Source organism: Hippoglossus hippoglossus, chromosome 21, assembly GCF_009819705.1.
Source record: "Hippoglossus hippoglossus isolate fHipHip1 chromosome 21, fHipHip1.pri, whole genome shotgun sequence".
NCBI classification, from domain to species: Eukaryota; Metazoa; Chordata; class Actinopteri; order Pleuronectiformes; family Pleuronectidae; genus Hippoglossus; species Hippoglossus hippoglossus.
Genome location: NC_047171.1, coordinates 9,113,647 through 9,136,566, shown reverse-complemented (window position 1 = coordinate 9,136,566; position 22,920 = coordinate 9,113,647). Strand labels below are relative to the sequence as shown.

At 40.9% G+C, this 22,920-nt stretch overlaps 1 protein-coding gene and 1 long non-coding RNA gene across 3 annotated transcripts in view; both read left to right on the top strand.

Moving 5' to 3' along the window:
* htr1fa (5-hydroxytryptamine (serotonin) receptor 1Fa) overlaps nucleotides 1–22,920 on the top strand; it is a 38,688-nt gene that overhangs the window by 5,898 nt on the left and 9,870 nt on the right. The window contains exons 2-3 of one of the 2 annotated variants that reach the window (XR_004612501.1): nucleotides 17,536–17,661; nucleotides 18,047–19,985. Coding sequence is in view for 1 of the 2 variants with exons in the window: in XM_034574167.1 (XP_034430058.1) it covers nucleotides 18,048–19,244 (1,197 nt within the window). In the remaining variant the exon portion in view is untranslated. Of the gene's footprint in view, nucleotides 1–17,535; nucleotides 17,662–18,046; nucleotides 19,993–22,920 lie in introns of those variants that run through there. The other variant, XM_034574167.1, reaches the window with a different exon arrangement.
* LOC117754848 lies at nucleotides 3,474–20,114 on the top strand. The gene is made up of 3 exons (XR_004612502.1): nucleotides 3,474–3,484; nucleotides 13,107–13,116; nucleotides 19,987–20,114. It is a non-coding gene; the product is annotated as an uncharacterized LOC117754848 (long non-coding RNA).

Genomic DNA, 22,920 nt, shown 5'->3' with positions numbered 1-22,920 from the left:
TCCCCGTAATCTGGTTTATGATACAACAATACTATAGTAAAGGTTTGGTTAGCGTTAGGCACAAAAACAATTGACTAGCGACATTTGTTGACGTAGTTTCAGTAAAGACACATGGCAAATTATAATTACGCTTGAAGAAATAACAACACCAGTTGTTAAATGGACACTGGAAACAACCAACTCGTATTATAGTTAGTTATCCATCTCGACCTAATGCATATATGGATTTTCTCGCTCTTTGATAACTGCTGAGGACTTTTTTCGAGGACAGTCACCTTCTATTTTATCACCAAGGTGTTTTTCTAAAAAGATAAGAATATTTTAAATCCTAAATATTATCAACAAATCCTGTGAAATCCAGGACTGTCTAAGAAGCCACAGCCTGAACTGAGGCTCATGACTCATTGACCATTGATTACAACAGTTTAACTCTAATTCATATATCAATAATAATCAATAATCACCAGAACATAACAACAGTCACAAAGTGGCTGCTAATGACACAGTAGAGACGTTTTGAGACATAAACTCCAGCTCATGGGGTCTGAACATTTTCCAACGTTTGCCTTAGATGTATGAAGAACACAAGAAACAGGAGAAATTCAGGAGAGGGATGACGCCTAAGTTAAGCAGAGGCAGGACATGATGATCAACTTTGGCTGCAGAAATTACGTGTTTTTGTTTACAGCACATTGACGTGTCTGCCCTTATCATCAAAAGCTCTCGAATCTCGCTGTCTTTTCAAGTTGGCATCTTCATCTGTGTCTTCCACAAGAGATGTCATCAAGATTCGGGACATTTAACAAGGGGCCTGACAGGAAGTGTTCTGCAAAATGTCCGAAGCAGCTGACTGACAGATGCGCTCTCACATACAGCCCCTCTGGAAAGTTCAGTGCATGTCCGAAAGCAGTTTAGGCTAAGGGTTTCTTTCAAGGCTGCATTTCATTGCAGCTTTTGAAGGACAGGTAGCCTGACTGATCAACATCGCCTACCATCATTAAAATTAAGTTGCTAAGATGGTATACAATAATCAGTTTTTCTGAAGGAACTAGCAGCAAGGCACTGTACATATTCACTCTGGGTACATACAGCGTGTGCCTTCAAGTAAATCAACCTTTAGAACAAGGTCTGCACCAAGGACTCATCTCAAAACCTTTGCATTATTACAAACTCGACATCTAATGAAAACTAATGGTTGAAGTTCCAACTCTTTTCTTTGAGCCTTTAACACAAAACTGTTTTACCCTCTAAAATATTAGCCCGAAGTTTCAATGAAAGACGGAACGACTGACTCTTTGATGGCCTTTGATTACCTTTGTGTCTGTGCTTATTTCTGGGTAAACAGCTCTTTGTTTTAAACACCAAACAGTGAAGGCTTATTTTCTGAATGTGTTGCAAGAAGTCAAAGATCAGAGCTGATTTGTTTGGATATTGCTTGGTGGATAAGGGATCGAGCGAGGACTCGTGGGGAAATTGTAGCGAGTCCAGCCTTGAATTCTTAAGTTCTTTAAAAATAAGTTCTGCGCTGTTTTATCAGAAGGCTAAACAGGTTTGAATACAAATTTCCCATTGGCTTCATCCCTGAGGTTCTTTGCAGTTCCAATTAAAAGGTCGATCAATTCCCACTGCTTGTAATTCCACTTAACTCAGTTTCAGAGGGGGACACAAGTTATTAGATGACTTCTTCATTGACTATTAAGGACAAAACTGTTAAGTAAACTCTAAAAGCTTGATAGATCAGCAGTACGTAATCCGACATTGTAAAAGCGATGTGAACAATTTTAGGGCCTCAAGACTGTTATAATAAATATATACACTTGATTGTGCTGCATTTGTCCATTACTCATCTCATGAGAATTCGCAGTGACCTCATCTCAGCTACTTTTGTAGCTGTTAACTTTGTACTGTATGTGTGGGAGGGCTGTAGATGCAGGTTGCATGAGCAGTCGTATGTGGCTGTCTGTGATTTATGCCTTACAGTAACTGAATATTATGAAGTTCTTGCAATGTGTACCGATTCGCTTTCTTTCTAGCGCGATTGTGGCTCAGGAGGTAGAGCGGGTCGTCCACTAACCAGGAGGCCAGTCATTTGGTCCCCAGCTCCTCCAGCCTAAGTGTTTTTGGGCAAGACACTGAAGATTAGGACGTTATGGCCAAACACTTTAATATTACATTTTCCATACCAGTCGAACGACTGATTTCTTTCCTGAGTGAATGTTGTGGTTTAAACTCGTCCTTTCACGTAGAGAATAACAAACACTTTATAAACAACAAAACAATGGACAAATCGGAGATAAACCAATTATGTGTTATACCTCCTCTCTGTGCCTGCACAACGCTTTAGCAATATATCTATAAACATTGGACCTTTGATATATTACTATCGATGAAAATTATATTGTGATAATTGATATTGTTGTATTGCCCAGGCTGAACTGCAGACACCCTAAATCGCTGTGTGAACGATGTGTGATGAAAAAGTGCAAATAGAAGCGATGCATGTGTGTAAGAATGGGTGAATGACTTGTATAGTAAAAGGCTTTGAGTGGTTGATAAGAATAGAGAAGTGAAATATAAATACAGTCCATACAGTCGTATCATTGAAAAGCACAAAGAGTTTACTTTATATGTATTGGAAGATATGTGTGTGTGCTCTTGTACAGCTATCTTTGTGAGGACCAGTCTGAGTCTACAACCTACGGAGTGAGGACATTTTGGGAAAGTGAGGACCTTTTGGCCAGTCCTCACTTTTTGACCCCACCTTTAATGGACTGTTTGGGGGGTAAGACTTGGTTTAAGGGTTAGGGTTAGAATTAGGCTTATGTTAGGTTAAGGGTTAGGGTTAGGCATTTATTTTGGATGGTTAGGGGCTAGGGAATGCATTATGCCAATGAGTGTCCTCACTAAGAAGCTGTACAAACATGTGTGTGTGTGTATATGTATAAATATATAGAGCAAGATCTTGTACCTCCATCTAGTGTTACTGTTGTGGTCCCCAAAGAATTGCCGGTTTCGTTTCATGCATTTGTATATCTTCTGTAAGTTGGTTACCTGAGCTTTTAGGCCCAGTTATATCGCTCTCTGGATCTTTGCTGGAACGCTGTCATGCTGACACATTACAATATGTATTGATAGCAAATCCTCTAGATTTTCTAGATGGCAAAACACTTTAAATACAAAAGTGAATATTTCTGCCTCTCTCTGGTCATGGAGTACAGCAAAACTAGTTCTGGAAATATGTTTTTAAGCTGTAGATTAAATCAAGAGTTTGTTTAGAAAGTATAAAACTAATGTAAGTGAAACATCCTCCACAGAAAACCCAGGGCACATAGCAGTACCTGGCCTGATGGGCAGGGATTTGTTAAACTAATAAAGATTTGGTGTCAGATAAATGATCAAATAGATGTGGCATTAGGGAAGAAGTTAATGAGCATTTCCACATATGTATTATTTTTTAGGCTTGCTGTCTGACATCATTCAATGAGTGGATAATCACATTTCTGATCAGAAAGGGTTGGGTTGATGTTTGGTTTACAAGAAGCTTCCATTAACTGACTTCCTCTTTGTCTTATTTACAATTACTCTAATGTAATCTTATTACCGCAATCTCTTTAGATGATTCCTTAAGTGGTTTTAGATTATGACTGAGCATTGAGACATAATGTTATTGCGCATTTTGTCAATAGACAGTTTCGAGTATGAAATCCCAGAAGCAACAGCGAACAAGACACTCTGTAATTCCAAAGTAGAATTTAATACCTGTAAACAATAAGGTGAGGTCATTAAATAAAACATGCAAGAGGTAAAAAATACTGCTGGTTCCTTATTTAAATGTTACAAGACACAATATTCATCACATTTAAATTATCTGCAATATTTAGATTTATTTTACATATATTATTAGGTTTATATGTTTAGGTTTGTTTTACATGTATTGCCATTTACCTATTTCTTTGTGAAAACCACCATCATTTAAGACAAGACAGGACTATATTATTCCCAAAGGAAATTCTTGTGCCAGATATTTCTCCAAATTTACAACAACAAAGAATAAAAACAATATAAGTATAGAAATAAACTAAGTATATCGATGAGGAGAAAATGCAAATGTCCATAGTCGCCATTCGTTTTCATCTATCATGCACCATGTCCTCTTTCCTCTGTCAGGAAAGGAGAACCTCACTCTCACATTCGATCTATCCTGATCAGTAGGAGATGGCTCCAGTCTGCAGGAATGACAGGTTGCTAAAGTAGCTGTGTCACATGGAGATAATCCAATAATGTATCGGCTCCGACTCTGACATTTCAAATACATCTTTGTTATTATCATACAAACAGAGGAAGAAGGAAAAAAATCCAATGTTGCATGACATATTAAAACACTGGAGGAGTATAAGAATAAGAGGCACTTTAACCCAAATATCCGCTATATACAATTTATATAAACAAAACTATATTACTGTATGACATGTGGTGGATTTCTTTGCAGTGTAAGTTATGTCTTGCATTAATGTAACTAGCTGTTGCAACAGAGACTCATCCCATAAGAACATATCCACATTGTATTTTTCCATAATTTCTCTTCTCTGTACTTACCTCTTTGACCTCCTGAGTCCTGCACAGCCGTAATGTGCATTTACCTGCCAGGAATCAATAAAGCCTCTCTCCTCTTCTCCTCTACCTATAATAATAATAATTTTATATATAGTGCATAGGTTAAAAAGGAGAAATCAAACTACAGCAAATAATATAAAGTACACATGTTCAATTACGCCTTCAAAGCAATTCTGAAGAGCATTTTATACGTGTTTATATGCTGTAATCTGTCGAACTGAAGACGTACGTAAAAATAATTTACCATTAACTTTCTAACACTGCATTACTTACTATCCCAGGTTTGTTTGTGTCGGCAATATGTTCATGTACAGGAGTATATAAAAGTAAACACACAACTATGAGTTAGTTTAGTTTATTATATTGCAGGTTAAACGTTTGTTTGATTGTTCAGTAGTTCATATTTACCATGAGTTTCTTTGTTCCGAACCACCATGCAGGATCATGTGTGAGATGGTGCTGCTCGGAATTTCCTGGTTTTTGGTACTATTGGTGATGTCACGGATGACATCACAGGGGCAAACCAAGTTTTCTTTTCTTGAGGAAAGTTTGTTATTTTGATTGTCAGGCAGTATTATATATGTTTCAATGTATGTCCTTTTAAAGAGATATTAAGTCTAAGCTTCTTTCGTGAAAAAACAAGGTTATAATATTGTGTTTGCAGTAAGAATAGCCTGCTTAGTTGCCTGCTCATTGTGGTTCAGGCTGAATGTGTGAACGCCCTATTTAAGCAGCTGAATTTGTGTTTAAACTTTTCACCTCAGAACCAACAAGAAGTTTGCAGAGTGTGCCTGCCTTCCATCTCCTCGAGCTAGACTATCCTACAATCCTGAAAATTGCAGGGGGGAAATAATTGGAAAAAGATAAAAAGGCAAAGGTACAAGAGTGAAGAACTACGTATCCCATAAACCATTCCGAATGATCCCTTTCAATGACTTCCAGTGCACTTCCTCTTGAATTGAACCTTGCTGTAGTGACTTTCACTCCTTTGGACTCTTTTCCTCAACTGAAAAAAACTCAAAACATGTTAGAAATTGTGTTTGCTCTGTGGTTATCGTACCTGGACGACAACAAAACATGTTTTCCTTAAAACGTAGCTGATAAAGGGACTTGTGACTTCTATGGCAAAAAAAAATTAATTTCACAGTCTGGCTTGTGGTAAGTCTACCTTGGATGGTCAAAATATTATGGCTGGTAATGAAAATTAGATTTTTACTTCTGGAACCACACTGTTGAGCTCTATTGGTTTTACTGACACACGGAGTAGTGTTCCATATATTTATGTAAACCGATGTGTTCTAAATACCAGCCCTGGCCCCCATATCCTCCCCCCCCCACCTAACCTGCTTCTCATTGAACATTTTCATTGCATCTGCTCTGGGCACGGCTGGTGTCGATCCGAGCATAGACAAATGCACTCAGAGTTTGTTCCAGAGCTTAATACCTGCTGAAAATGTGTTCTGATGCAGCCAGAAAGCTGTAATCCAATAAGTAATTTGTGATTTGTTCAACCCCCGTGGCTAAGATAGACATTCTTAAGCACATTTCAATCACCGCAGGCTGTAGCGTTCAAAGCTTTTTCCTTCACCTTGCGGGTTCTAATCATTCATCTGTTTGCAGTGAAGAGCCTGCAGCTTGAGTCAGCAGCGAATCAAAGGGGGAATTCAGTAATTTCATTTAGTTTTTCATAAAGGGTTTATCATGTTTTTCTATCGACACGTTTCTAATATATGCTACAAAGCGTCAGTGCTTTTCACAACAAGTTCTCCGTGCCCCCTTTGTCACAAAAACAGAGTTACCTTCAAATATCATATACAGTATGTGCACCAAGAAAGGGCTTATTTTCCACGTCATTTTGATTAATTTCTCCACAGTATGTGGGGGTGACTTCTGCCTGCCCAACCTTGATATGCACCAAACAACTCCAAGGAGACTTACTGAAACAATGGCTCTGTTTCCAAGCAAACTCTTGATGCAGTGTATTGAGCCACACTCCAGCAATGTCACATTTATGTCACGTCAATGACATCTGTGATGTTGGAATGAGGGAGTTTTTTTTTTTATCTTTCTGCTGCTGACATCTGAAGGACATTTGAGCCAACAGCCCTGACAGCTGAACGCTTTAAAAATCAAACATCTGAATTATCGTTCTCATTGTGAGGATGTTTCCTTGATGTCAGAATAAAACAGAACAAGATTGCAGTGGTGGGATAAAAAGAGGACATGCCAATGAACGACTATGAGTATTGCATTTCTACATAATCAGTGTGTGCGTTAGTTTTTTTATTCTCTACATGGACCACCCATCAGTTTAGCCATCTGTTTCATTGTCATTGCCATTTACACTAAGGTGCCCTCATTACAGCGTAACTCTTGTGGAAATAAGTGAACACGGGCAGAGGATATTAGCTCCTGCAGGTTTCAGGAACTATGCACGAGGTGCAATTTAATTAAATCCATGTGGCTGATTAAGTCAGTATTTAGCGTTTGGGGATTGTTTATGCTATTTTGAAATAGAGCACAAGGGGTTTTAAACAGAGTTAAACTGTTTACTATTCATAGTCATAATCAAAACACCTAGGTATAATTATATGCCTGTATGTGTGATAGAGCTAGTAAATAGAGACATCTCCACTTGCTCCCACTATCCAGAAATGACACCAAAATATCCTGGACACGAACGCTGCCATCTTGTGCATTTGGAGCCTGTAGTGTCTAATCTCAGGGGCTACATCCTTCGGAGGACGTTGTCTCCGTAGCTCATGAAGGAGGTGATCTTTGTGGGCCGTGTAGACCTTGAAGGTCAAACCGAATTGAGAAGGTCTGGTCTACTGAGGATTTATGTAATCGGCTTCACCTGCTTGTCCCGCCCTTATTGATGTAGCCTAGCAAAAGAGCTGCAGTTGGACATTACAAGAAAGTTTTAAAGCCCCTTGTTTTTTTGTATGTGTACTGCTAGCTGTTCAGTTGAGTCGACGCGTGACAGCATGATAATGTAAAGGATCAAACATCTTGTCAGCTGCCGGCGCCATTACCTCTTTGAAAAATGGTTCATCACCAATGTGCAATGAACCCCGGGAAAGTTTGGGCTGGGTAGGATCCACCCATTAGAGCCTATGTTTCTCATGGATGGAAAGACACCTCCTAAATGGGACAGCCTGTGGTGCAATAGGTCTTCGAATACAGCCTCTTCGGGGTGCGATCTGAATTGAGACACTGCTAGAGTCAGCGCAGTAGTGATCAGGGATGGATCGACCAATCGCAAGTCAGTCTCGGCTGTCAATCATGATGTTCTCCTGGATTTTATGGCATAAAATAACTAATCAAACCAAACTTACTGAAAACATTTAGTTGTACATACTGTGTGATAAGACAAGACACATTACTAAAACCATCTTTGAGAAAATGTATTTGACGTGTACTTTTTAGTTTGGTCCAAATGAGTATTTGTGATATTAACTTTGAATCAAAGGAGTGTAATTAATGGGCGGTCCATATAAAAAAGCATAGTATATTCAGAAATGCAGTATTTATAGACATTTAATGACATGTCCTCTTTCATCTCCCCACTGCAATGAAAGTGTTTACCCATAATGCTGAGATCACAGAGAATTATAACTCACAGCAGCCGCTCCATTTATCTCATTTGTTTTTGTACATTAATTATGGTTGAGTCTAATTAACTCAAGCAAATCTACAACAAAATGTACGGAAACACGTTTGGCAGAAACATCTTTATTAGCGGGCGGGGTCGTACGTGGCAGGATGTGTGGATGTTTCTCAGGGTTCAGGGGCCGAGCGGTTCAGAAAGAGGCAAACAACTTGCTCCTCTCATGTGTTTAGCTGCTGATATTTTCCTCAGAAGTTTTCCAATCTTGATTCTTCTCCAGTGGAGTTACATTTTTAATTTACTGTGACCTTACCTTTACACGTTATCAGCACGATTAACCAACCCAGTAGCTGTAACATTTTGGTATCAGGCCATTCATTACATCCAACTACACACGCACCATGTTAAATATTTAAATAAATACTCTCATTAACTCATAATACCACATTGCTCTCTAACCCTAATTTGAAGGGAGATAACAATTTCCACCTTTTTCCTGGTACTTACTGTCGACAGTAATAAATGGCAGCGGTCATGTGTCGGACAAACGATATTGTTTTAACCTTAAAATGATCTTTTTCTCCCGTCAAGCTCTTCATTCAGTTGCTGGACTTTTTATTCCTTATTTGTGTGAAGGTTGCACTGTGTGCACTGCATTCTGTGTGTGTAAAGGTTCACATCCTACACTGCTGATGTGCAGGGTTTTGTCTTGAGAGAGATGATCTGCATTTTTCTAACTATAAATTTAAAACATATTCTTCTCAACTGCATGGTAAACTCACTCACCTCTTCTCGGCTCACACCAAGCTGAACAATTTCTAGTTGACTCTTTTTTTATATTTCTGCTCCATCACGCAGGGAGCTGCACAGTAATTAACGACACTTTACCATAATGGAAGCAGTGGCTGTTGTCAAAACACATTTAAAGGGGTATAAATTGTTAAAATCAATGTGGGCCGTAATTAAATAAGAGACATTCAGTATGAAAAAGAACAGAAAATGAAGAAATGTACCAATACGCTGAATAATAACTGAATCAATCATTTAAGCTTTCATGTTTTTGTAGACAAATCTAATAAAACTGCTCTGTTAATATATGATGGAGAACAACATTCAAATTTATATTTCAAATATACTTTTATAATTTTCAATTTATAATTTATAATATACAATTTCCTATTGACCAGAAGAAACTAGCACAAATTGGTGCACAAGGACAATAAACATGAATCCATAGTTATGGTTAGCGCTTTGGCCTCAGCAAGATTGTTTACAGTTCGATTCCCGTCCTTCTGTGTGGAGTTTGCATTTTCTCCCTGTGTTTATGAGGGTTTTTACTATAGAAATACTCAACTGTTTCCCTCAGTATCCTGGTGAGTAAACAGGATTGGTAGGACTGGGCTGTTGTGTTTCATGCAACTGTGTGTGTGTGTGTTTCCTATGAGGGAATTATTTAAATCACAGGGATGGCCTCATTATACTGTATATGTGTAAGTAGTCCACAGGGGCAGTGTCGCTGCATCCCAGGCTCAGCGCTGTCCAAAGCTATTGTGATTGGTTAAAAAAAGTAAACACAAGCCAGCAGATTGTTAATGTGTGCAGCCAGACCATTGTCCAGCACTGACACAATGCTGTGGAGATCCAGACGTGTGCGCCTGCCTTCTGCTCGACGCACAGAGGATTGTGTGGTTATTCTGCAGTGTGTTGCTTCAAGGCCAACTGGTGTGCAGGGCTCTGTGCTTTCATCAAGCTAAACTGTGGAGCAGAATGTTTAATGATAATGTGCTTTGATGCTGCACTTTCACATTAAACACTGGAAATCAAACATGGTACCAGTCATGCTGCCTTCAAAGGGACTTAATCAATAGAATGGAAATGCCCTCTAATGAAACGGTGGATGCCAGGCCCCTCTAAACACCCACCCAATCATTTTAAACTCAGCACAGAATGCTTTAGGGCGTTTATTGCCTTAATCTCATTACACCTGTTTTGTCGATGTGGATCTAAATATGTGCCTTTAGCGAACTCTTCCCATTATTGTGTAGAATAATTAATCAGACTGTTTCTTTCCTGCACATCCTCTAGGCTACACCAACCGAACCAACTAAAATCCTGTTTTTATAACTATTAAAGTAATCAGTAAATATACATTTACATTTTTTGCAGCGGACTGTTTATTAAGGCAGGGTTTTCTCATGTTTCCAGTTACAGGGCCATGAACATTAGTCAAAATAGAAAGAGAACATGAGTTAAGTTAGTTGTCATATTTTTCCATTGTAATGACATGTTTATAGATTACAGCTCTGTATAGATTGATTTTTAAACTTGGACTGGTTATTGGTTACGTTCAGTTTGGTTCTCATTCATGCTTCACTATTGTTTTCACCTCAGTGCGTGTTTCTGTGTGAAAACAACGTATGGACGGAGTTTCTAGTTTTTTACTCTGGAATGTTTTTCCCCATGATTGACTTTTTGAGCTGATTGTTGTTTGGAGGTGCAGATACATAATCGCTGCATTAGAGAACCATGTATTCATATCATGATTATTTTAGCTCGATTACGATTAATGAACGATTATTTGATCCCCATCTAAATGAACGTAGAGGAAACCTGTATGTTTGTGAATGCACGCATCGGGGAAAGTACTAAAGGAATTACGTGACATGAGCAAGATTAGGTCGGTTAGAGGTTATAAATGTCGGTTTCGAAACATGTTTATTGCCCAGCCTTACTACTGAGTTAATGCTGAATCCTGCCTTCCTGACGAAGACAGTAAAATATTTATGGATGTTTTTTAACACGGGTAGGATTTCCCCCAGTGCTGCTAATGATCAGCATATTCACATGCACACGCAGCCCTCTCTGTCATAAGTCATGGGGCTGAGAGGGGATGGTGTTTTGGTCATATTGGTTTTAAGGGGGATGGCATCCCCTGTCATCCCCTTACAGATCTCCTACTGGCTGTATCACATATTACAGCATTAATGACTGCTGGTGAAATCACTAAGCAGGAGCTGTGCTGGTGAAGTTAAATTTGAACTGTGCTAGGCTATAGTGACTTGAAATTATAATGGGGTTACTGTGTTGCACTGGGGATCAGTCAGTCTCATTACTTGCCTCCACTTTCTCGAAGCCACACCGAATCGCTGTTTTTGTTGTTTGGTGTCAGAATGGTGACAGATGGTGATTATACTCCAGTCATGCAAAACACGACCTCCTCTGTGCAGTCTCTCTGTATTACTGATGCACAACTGGACAAAAACTAATCTCAGCCTGTTTAGCAGTGAGTGAGGGATCCTTGCCATCATCTGCGACGAGACAAAGCTGTTATTGTGAATCTGCTTCCAAGTGCTGCGGTTGCTTTCGACAGATTGCTCTGTTCGCTTCGTGACCTGTACTCAATTTGCATGTACTGCTGGAATTCATTTGTCTTTATTTAAATTGCAACTGTGAAAATTGCTCTTTACCTTCTTCTCTCTTGTATTCATGTTTAACATTAGAGGCGATAATGAGCCAAAAGGCACGTCCTGTTCATAAACTGCGCGTGTAGTCACAAGATCATCAGACATATGTACTGTATGTGTTTGTCATTTGTAATGTAGTCATTGTAATGGCTGCCTTGTGTGTCAAGTTAGTGAGTTCAAGCTCCACATGTGCACAATAGTGAAGTTTGGGTTTTATACTGCATCAGGGTCTCTGCATGCTTCGACAAGTTAAATTCAAATTAAATAACCCAATAACCCTTGTAACCCCATGTTATGTCACGTGATAAAGGCAGAGACAGTATCCATAGACTTATCAAATCCACAATGGTCTTGTTTGTAGTTTTATTACAGCAAGCCTGTATCTGTACTGTTGAGAAAGAACACACAAGGAGACATTACAAATTACCATTGCAACCACTTAAGACCCTGTGGAAACCCTGTGCATTTAATTCTTGGAGGCCTCCGTCTAAAAAATGTATTCACCTCAGAGAGACATTTAAACAAGATATTTATAAATGCAGTCGCCATATGAGAGAGAGAGGCTCAGACGTACAGATGCTTTGGAGAATGAACAACAGGCGACGTTCAGCCCAGCAGGTCGATGATAGATGATTATTTCTTCAGCCTGCACAAAAGCTCCTTAAAGGCACCATCCAGCCCACAAATATAATTGATTGTTTTGCTTATTGTTACTTGGATGTTTATCCTTCACAATGCAGAATGGTGTATATTCGGAGCTGCACATTCAAAGGCCTTGCTCATGTTATATCAGACTTTAGGTTGTGCATGTATACGAGCAGGACTTTGTGTGATCCCAGCAAGCACAGAAGCAAATCATGGTCCAGTACGCAACTTACACAAGTGTGATGTGGAAAGTTGAACTCTACAGTGCACATACACTCAACATGAACTTTTCTATCAAGCAGATAACATCTTTTGTTCTGTGGTTAAACTTTTAAAGATGTTAAATATATATTTTTGCTATTGCTATTCATCCATTGTTTGCATTAACATCAGTTTAATTATCAGTTCAGAGGAAACTGTGGAAGTCAAGTATGAAACGTCAATCCTTTACTTGTCAAGCAATGCAAAGCAAAACCAATAATAACTGTTGTTCAGCTTCTATTGCTATCACTTCCTTGCCCCTCTGCTATAATTAGAACAGCAGCTAACCCTGGCTGTCTTCAATAGTACTTTGTGTTAGTGAGTCACTAGCGTCCGGTGTGGCCTCGGTTCAGCGTGAGAGGATGAAGACGTATAGCGTTGCCCATAGGCCGTATTGTAAAGCTCTTGTCTTGCAAATGCAAAGATGGCTGAAGCTCTTGGCAAGTGACGTTTATCACCACCTCCACAAACACCCGCTCCCAGCAGAGAAAAATCACGTATAGCACATTTAGAGAGAACTGTGTATTTAGCAAAGCATTTTACAAAATGCCTTAAACCATTTTGTTCAACATTAGATAGAACTAAAAGTGATGTTGCAGACAAAACACGCTAAGACAAAAACATCCAGATGTGTGCAACGTATTGTATCAATTGAAGCTGGTTAAAAATACTCAAACACAACAGTGACTGTGGTAAAACAAGAACCATGTCCAGTGCACAAATTCTATATATATTCTTATGAGTGCACAACAAGCAAGATGATTATAATCATACACTACTTGCTATGTAACGGATTAGGGACAGGCATAAGAAAAAAGAGGGAGAAAGAAGATTTAACACCTTATGCATTTTCGAGAATAAACTCGAACTAAATAAGATAAAGATACATTTTTTTGCATTTCAAGATTAAGGTTGAATTGTGGAGAATAAAGTAAATTCCTCTGGTCCATCCAATCCAGAGGGAGGAGAGAGGTTTGTGATTGACAGCTATGTGAGCTGTCAGTGTTCCATCTTTACAAGCCTGTGGGATTTTAGTTTTCAACACAATCTTTTCAAAGACCAAATTCCGATCAGCACAGTGTTTCTGTCAAGAGAGAAAGAATTTCCTTGATACTAAAACTGATTCGGAAAAACAATTTCACAGATTCAACAACAAAAGGCATTTTGCAGAGGCTATGTGATAATGTTAGTTTGATATTTTCTTAAAAGTTTGACTTCAGTCTTGACGTTTCAATTTCTCCTCCGATGTGGTTTGATGTTTTTCTTGACATCTCGACTTTTTTTATGTAATTTCAACTTTATTCGTGTAACTTTAACTTTATTCTCATCATTTCGACTTTATTCTTGATGTGCAAGATAAATTCTCCGTCAATGCAGTTTGACGATTTTCTCGGCATTGAGATTTTTTTTCTCGTGATTTCAAGCTTATTCTCAACATGTCGACTTTATTCTCAACATTTCAACCTTGCAAATCCTCCTCTGATGCAGATGGACTTTTTCTTGGCATTTCGATTTTATTCTCATCATTACAACTTCAATCTCGGCAACTTCAGTTTTTTCCTTTACATTCCCGAAATGCAGAAATGGAAAGAAAACAACATCTTCCTCTTCTCTTTTCATTTTTTCATGCCTGACCCTAATACTCTTGCACAGCCAGGTTTGGACCCCGTGAGTGCTTGAACCATTTCTATCTCATTCAGTCCTCGGGGGGGGGGGCATCTTTCCAGCTAATACTTCTATCTGCATCAAGCAGGTAGAGAGAGATGGTGACGTCATGCGTGTGCAGTGAAATCCCGGCATTGACACGCATGAAGTGATCCAGTAAAGCTTGAAACGAGGACACAGGTTAATAAGTGCAAAATGGCAACTGCTGTAAAACTGACATGACAGTAGTTTAGCCCTCTCAAAGCGACGGGGACGATATCTCCCTGTCATGACTCGCATGTCAGTGGGTTTGAGAACATGCAAGTCATTGTTATCGAAAATACTTTTTATTCTTCCTTGATATCGAGCTACATTATCTTGCTAGTGGTTTCTGATCTGCATAAAGTACTCCCATCTGTCAAAATGTGATTAAAAATTAATAGGTGCTGAAGAAAAAAAAAAAGAACATTGGAATATTATGGAAATGTAAAGCAGAAGTGGATAGTCCTACAGTGAGCCCTTTACTTATTCCTGTTATCCCATGCTATTAACATTTCCTAAAAATCCACTCTAGTATGCAACGTGTTGTGTTTTTGTGTGGGGTGCCTTTTCTCTTTCAGAAAGCTGAGATTAATATTTACTTCTGAATAAAATGTCTTTCTGCTCAGTAAGCCGGCACAAAACCAATATTTACCTGAGAGAGTCTCCCTTGCAGCATTTTGTTTTTTCCTGTCCACCAAATGAAACAGATACAGCAGATGAGATTAGATAAACATTAACTTGTGGTGGCCTCTTGTGTTGCTACAGTCATATTATTTTTCATATGTCAATATCTCAGAGATTGAGCGACTCCACGGAACCCGCGCAGTTTCCCTGTTTCCCCCCCTGACGCTTTTTGGGTGCGACTTGGAAAATCAGAGTGAAGCCGCTGCTTGCACGTGCGTGTGTGCAGAGAATAATCTGTCTTCATCTCTGGAAGTCGAGGAAATATTTAAATATTTCCAACATGTCCCTGCTTTGTCAGCCGTCCTGTTATCTGCACAACCTGTATCTGGTGCCACATAATAACCTTGCATTTGAAATTCAGGGGATTTTGAAAGTGTGTACAGTGATTTGAATGCTGCATAGATATGCTAATATTGCAGAGCATGAAACCCACCGAACATTACAAAGGAGCTGGTTATCTGTTATCTTAACCTACACATAATGAATAGACCACCAGCAACAACATTAAAAAACAACTTGAGACGTTACTGGGTTATGTTAAAACAATGTGGTTAGTGTAGAAATGAAGCTGTTTTCTCTGATTTACATGAGGGCGCTGGGTTTACATGAGGGCGCTGGGTTTTTCTCTGAGTACAGCACAGAGTAGATTCTCACTGGAGCTGATCTTCATACGGCCTTGAGCAGAGAGCCTCGGTTTTGGAGCATTGTAAGACAAAAGCACATGATTTCTTTGTTGCGTGTAATGACAGGGCTGACGCAACCCATGCTGTCAGTTGCCAGATATACAAACTACGAGCATGTACAGAGACACAATGGACTTCAACACACCCGAACTGTGTATATTAAACTATACATATGAGAAAAAAACACTGACAGGAGTAATTGTTTTCAGATGCCTGAAAGTGCTGCAGAGGTGGAGCTGTAATTATCATCTATCTATCTGTGCAAAGTAATCTGCATATTAAGTAACATTTTCTTCCATATTGATCTGAGGGTAAATGGAAAGAAGCGTAGAAGTGCCTGATTGTCACCGTCTTTATCGACAAGACTCTCATGTACAAAGACACTTGAAGTCAAAGTAGCAAATAGTTAACCATGCATAAGCTTAAGTGTGTCGATGTGTGTTATAACCAGCAGGAATGTGATCTATTTTCTACAGTGAAACATTTTTCAGAGATGATGCACATGAATCAGTCTGGCACAGGGGCGGCATGTGCCCACACTACTGAATGAGGCCTTAAAACAATACACGTCATGTGCCTCTGCACTGCTCTTGGTGAGTTTCACCTGCATATTAGGTGAGATGGTCAATATTGTGATGGAGATTAAAATGCCACAGTTTCACCTAGATTTTTTGGATCTGATGCTACCTGGAGCTTTACATAATAGAGTAAGGTTTCCCACCAGTGATGGTGTAGCTATGGTCCAGGGATGCTGCAAGTCAGTCGGAGTTGGAGGTGCTGAGAGAAAGTCTGTATGATAGTGTTGTGTTAAAAACAGTGCACAGGGTAAGAGTCAAGATTTTTGTAATAATTAAAATTGCAAGCAAGATTTAACAACAGCTTTTAACACGACAACACGCAGGAAACTAAATGTTTGGCCTTGGAGTTACAACCCCTCATCAGTAGAGGGTGTTGCAGCCCCCTGAACACCCCTCCCTCCCTTCGGTGTCCTTGCTATGGTCCAACATCCATCCGTCCATCCATCCATCCTTTATCTGTAGCGCTTATCATTTGAGGGTTGGGGAGGAACTGGAGGCAATCCCAGCTGACATTGGATAAGAGGCAGGGTACTTCCTGGACAGTTCGCCAGCAGGTCGCAGGGCCAACGTACAGAGACAAACAAATCTCACATTCAGCATGTCTATGGACTGTGGGAGGAAGCTGGAGAACCAGGAGAAAATCCACACAGACACGGGGAGAATATGCAAACTCATACTGGGAACTGGGATTTCAAACTAGGGACCTTCTTGCTGTGAAGCGACAGTTACCGCATATATTATATTAGCAGGCACTTTGCCTCGGGTGATGGTTAACCGAACTGAAATCTCTCAGCTCTCTTGGCTGTGTAACCTCAGAGCTTCATTCACCAACCCGCCTGCCCGCGGACCGTACCGTCTGGGCATGGAGCGGTCTCAGCAGAGACCTGACAGTCAAGAGTTTGGCTGCCTCTGCTCCATCGCCACATTGAGGAAAAACGACTGTACTCCGTGGGTTTCTATAGCAACAGTTCCCACTCATGTCTTCAGGATACTGAGCGATGCAATGCGAGTGAACGAGAGCTGCGATGACAGTCGTACCTGAGCTTTCTTGATTTAATCATATTGGCTGTCTCTGAATTAGTGTTCAATCAATACTCTTTATATTCATGATTACCATAATTTTGGTGTGTGTGTCTTTATTTGTGTGTGTGTGTGTGTTTAACTGCATCTGCAATCATTTTTTTCTGTTGTGTAACTGTACTTGTCCTTGGCTGCATCTTCACTAAGATGTTTTTTTCCCTTTCTCTCTTTCTGTCATGATTTCTCTCTCTCCTGTTCCCTCCCTCCCTCTCATTCTCTTTCTCCTTCAGGTGTCGGTGAGTGACCGGAGGAATGCGATGGCAGAGCTGGTGGGCGGGGCAGATCAGAGCAGACCTTCTGCTGCACACTGAACCAATTGGATGCAACTAGACCTGAGCTGCAGGCCGTATAGTCAGGTAAACTTCTGTGGGCAGATTTGAAGTAAAGATTGTCAAAGCTCTGCCAACCATTTCATGTCTCGAGACCTTTAAAGTGTACTATCTCTAAAAGGCACATTCTGAATGAAAGCCGTCCTTTCATCCACTCTGACATGTTTTATGTATGAAGTTCAGAAAGCAAAATTACTGGTGTGAATGTTTCAAAGTAGAAGCAGAGGGGTAAGAATAAAAGAAGTGAATTTAGCAGCATGTTTAAAAGTTGACTGTTTAAATTCCATTATGAAGAGATGAGAAAAAACAATATTTAAATCATTTATCTGCTCCAAATAAAGAATTTCAAACAGCATGGTTTCCCTAAGCTTCCTTTATGTCTAACGCACACGTCTTTACGTTCTGCTTGCAGAATGGATTTCCTCAATTCCACTGAAGGGGTGTTTGCTACAAGCAGCGAGGGTTATGACTCACTGGATACCAATAAACTCCCTCCCAGTAAGACCCTGCTCACGCTGACCCTGTCTGTACTGGCCATCCTGACGACATTCTTCAACTGCCTGGTGATCACAGCTATCGCAGTGACCCGCAAGTTGCACCACCCAGCCAACTACCTCATCTGCTCCTTAGCAGTGACCGACCTGCTGGTGGCGGTGCTGGTCATGCCCTTCAGCATCGTCTACATCCAGAAAGAGAGCTGGGTCATGGGCCAGGTGTTCTGTACCATCTGGCTGAGTGTGGATATCACCTGTTGCACATGCTCCATCCTGCACCTCGCTGCGATCGCCATCGACCGTTACCGGGCCATCACTGATGCAGTGGAGTACTCTCGCATACGCACAGGGGCCAGGGCCGGCGCGATGGTAGCATTGGTGTGGTTTTTGTCCATCCTAATCTCACTTCCTCCTCTACTGTGGCGGCACTACAGCGGGGACGCAGACTACGAAGACCAGTGCATCATCGTCCACCATCACATGGCTTTCACCTTGTATTCCACCCTTGGAGCTTTTTACATCCCCCTGCTGCTCATCCTCATCCTCTACTACAAAATCTACCGGGCCGCACAGACCCTCTATATGCGCAGAGAGGCCAGCCGAGCCAGCCGTCACTCATGCATGACCAATGGGAGCATGATCCCCTCGTCCTACCCTGCTGGAGACGGCCATGTTGATGAGGGGCCTCGGAGTCCAGAGCCCATAAGTCCACCGGAGAAGTCTACCTCTGAGCCCTCAACCGAGGAACCTCCGCGCGAGCGGATGCGTGCTTCGTCGAAGGCTTTCCGTTCCAAGTCACGCCGACAAGATTCGCGCAGTGAGTCACGTCGAAGCCAGTTTTACCAAGGACCGCGTATCTCTGGCTCACGGGAGCGCAAAGCGGCTTCCACATTGGGGTTGATAATAGGGGCCTTTGTCATCTGCTGGTTGCCATTTTTTGTCAAGGAGGTCATCGTCAACACCTGCAGTGCTTGCAGTACGTCAATGGAGATGGCCGACTTTCTGACGTGGTTGGGCTATCTCAACTCGCTGATCAACCCCCTCATCTACACCATCTTTAATGAAGACTTCAAAAAAGCTTTCCAAAGACTTGTTAGGTGCAGTCATTACCTCTGATGGTTACAATGGTACACAGTGATGCCCATACACCGTCTACACAAAACTGGGAGGATACAGACTAACTAACTGGTGGCCAGAGAATAATGACTGATTGAGTATTGACTTGAATGCGCCTGAGAGAGAATAACCTCAGAAAACAACGACTTCCAGACACTGCACCGGGCATTTGGACCGCCTCCATGGCACTTGCTCAGCAATGAGCTCCGCAGCAAGGCTCTGCATTGAAATCCACGCCATGCTATTAATAGAACAGCCTGAGATCCCCTTGATGTTAATTGGTGTGCATGTGTGAAGGGACACCGACATGTGGGACTTTTTTTTAGAAAATGGGCCATTGCTGACCTGTTGAGGTCTGTGTCCAGAGTGTTTGGTGATCAGCTCCATGTAAAGGTCTTGAAATAGCTCACCCATTATGTCCATTCCATCTAATGTCCTCCCTTCTATCTGCTGGCTGAAATAAATGTGTGAAACACCACAGCAGACCAGCTTGTGATTTTTCTGTGGCCATGTTGTTGACAGGGGGTGACGTTCACCTGACTGACCTTCACAGTGATCGTGAACAGAGACAGCCATTGAATGTGGTGCGTATCCAGCCTCACAAAACATTCCAAGAAATACTGTATAGAATATATTTGTCCTTGATAAATAATGGTGATGATGCTGACATTATTGATTCGTCAATCTAAAATGGGAAGTTATCGCTTGCTTTTCATGAACTTCACAACAACTGGAACTTAAGTTAACTTAGGTTCAGGATCAGGGCCACGCCTCGACCACACCTGTCCCCTGTTCAGCCTGCATGTACCAGGTCAACCCATCACGCTCTGTTCGTCTCCGATTCTTCAACCCACCCTTTTCATCCTCCTTCCCTCATCCATCCTCCTTTCCTCATCCCTACCTTCATCATCCTCCTTCCTTCATCCCTACCCTCACCCATCCTCCTTCCCTCATCCCTACCCTCACCCATCCTCCTTTCCTCCTTTCCTCCTCCCTACCCTCATCCATCCTCCTTCCCTCATCCATCCTCCTTTCCTCATCCCTACCCTCATCATCCTCCTTCCTTCATCCCTACCCTCACCCATCCTCCTTCCCTCATCCCTACCCTCACCCATCCTCCTTTCCTCCTTACCTCATCCCTACCCTCATCATCCTCCTTTCCTCATCCCTACCCTCATCCACCTTTCTTCCCTCATCCCTTCATCCCACTTCCCTCCATCCTCCTTTCCTCATGCCTTCCCTCATCCGTTCATCCTCCATCCCTCATCCCTTCACCCTCCTTCCCTCATCCCTCCCCTCAGCCTTCATCCTCAGTCCCTCATCGCTACCCTCATCCTCTTTCTCTTCTCCCTTCATCTCCCTCCCTTCCGCACACTAAGTCTGCCTTTGCCCAGTCACGAGTGCATCTTCTCAGAACAGCCTATGAGACACTTCTTCACGCCAACCCTTTCATTCCTCCTCCATTCATTTCTCCTCAACATCCAATATATCAATTTCAAACCTTTAAATCATATATTGCTGAGGCGTGGTCCTCGCTAGTAAAATCATTTTTATAGATTCATATATAAGAATGCCTTAAATGTGAAGAAAATGTTTTATGATCTGGGACCAAATCAGTAATTAACTAACACTTTACACTTTAACACTATGAAAAAAAAAACCTTGGGGAAGAATATAAAAGATATTTTGCCCCGAACTGATAACTTTGGGAGATATTTTAAAACATAGAGTTACAGCTTACATAAAACTCTGCCACCTTAATTGATATTTTTGCACAAAGCTTTCATTTATTTTTTGTTTAAGTATTATTGATTAATTTGTCTTGTATCCATTAGGCAAACCATCGCACCCCTACGCCATAGCCAACATTTGGTTAATGAATGTGGGAACCAATGGTGGAGAAATCCTCATTACATTACTCCCACTCAAGCACTTGGAATAGAACTACTATTTCTTTACTGCCTCCAAGAGGGCACACGATGTGTTGATGGAAAAACATTGTGGATGAGTCAAGTGAGAGGGTGTACTGTATACCAGGGAGATAATACACAGTGTGTGTGTGTGTGTGTGTGTGTGTGTGTGTGTGTGTGTGTGTGTGTCATATATTTACATGCATCTCTGATTGTATGACCAGTATTTGTATGCTGTTTCTTTCTTTGTCTCGCTCTGTCTCAACCATCAATAATAAACAGTCCTCAGCTAAATGACGTCCCCCTGTTTTTAATACTGATTTTCTGAGTGATGATATGGTTGGTGACGTTAGTAAAGTTGCCGTGTGTATGGAGAGAGTTGAAGGAATAACACAAATGACAACTCTCTGATTATCTCTATATTTGTAAGGGACAGTTGATATGATATACTGCAACATCATATTTCAGTGTGCAAGCATTCTGCTGTTTAGTGGGACTGGACAGGATAGCTACCATATTCTGATATAATGGCACCCCCTTCTGGCCGGCAGAGAGACTGCAGACTTTCGAGCTGGTTGTTATAAACTCCACCACTCTTGAGATTCACAAATCTTTTTATATAATAATAATTATAAATATAACAATAATAATGATACACGTTATATACATAGCATTTTATATAACATAAATTCCAGACTATATAATAACTTAAAAAATGGGACGTGCGAGTCATCTCGGTCTTATGGGCTGTTTAATGAAAAGCTAAAGACCTTAATTCATGCTAACCTATTTGTGAAATACACTTTCTATGTATCCACACTTTAGTGAGTCTTTCAGTTAGTTAGTTAGTTTAGGTAGTGACACATAAAGTTTCTTCTTTCTGTGGGTTATCGAACTTGCTGCTGTGAGAATCGTGTTGTATGTCTGTTCTGAAAACCAGGGATGAAGGATGCAACTTGTATCCCAACCTATTATCACCAGTAATAGTACGAATTTCCAGTTCCACTCTAGCACACCGCTGTAGTGGAGCAGGTGCAGACAGCCAAACGCTCAGTCTGAAACACACGGTTGCTGCTGTGCTTTTACCTGTCTGTCAGTGAGGAGCTGCACTCAGGTGAGGCTGGGATAATTATATAAACTCTTCTTTCACTATGGCCTGAAAACACTGCAGAGAAACCACCGCTAAGGAATAACTCAGAGGTTTGCAAGTGAGAACCAGCCGCTATTACCAACAGTATTCTGTCCAGTTTTTGTCAAATGTTTTCACAACATATATCGGCTTACAATAGCAGAGTGTCCATGTACATGTACACACAGACTTGTGAGGTGCTACATTCACTGAACCAACATTTGTAATGAAGTCCACAGCACACGAACAACTGCTGCAGCAGAACTATTAGTACACTCCCCAGGGAACATCACTGAAAGCACCAGGTATTAGACGAGGCAATTTCCCACGACCTTAAAGAATATTTGCTGTACTCAGGGGTTTAATTTGTCTCATCTGCCAGATACTGTATAGTATCTAAATACCAGATACTGTACTGTATATGCGTTAAATAGTGTGTATACCATATGGTTTATTCTCCTACTGGCACGTGACACATTGTATTTGCTCTAAATAGCATATTAATGCTATAAATGTGTCTTTTCTAATTTGTTGTTGGGTTTTAAAATTCACTGCCGCCTTTTCTTTTTTGCCATTGTGGTTTGTTGTTGTGTTATCTAATTTGATGCCGTCCTTTCTTTTTTTTGCCGTTGTGTTT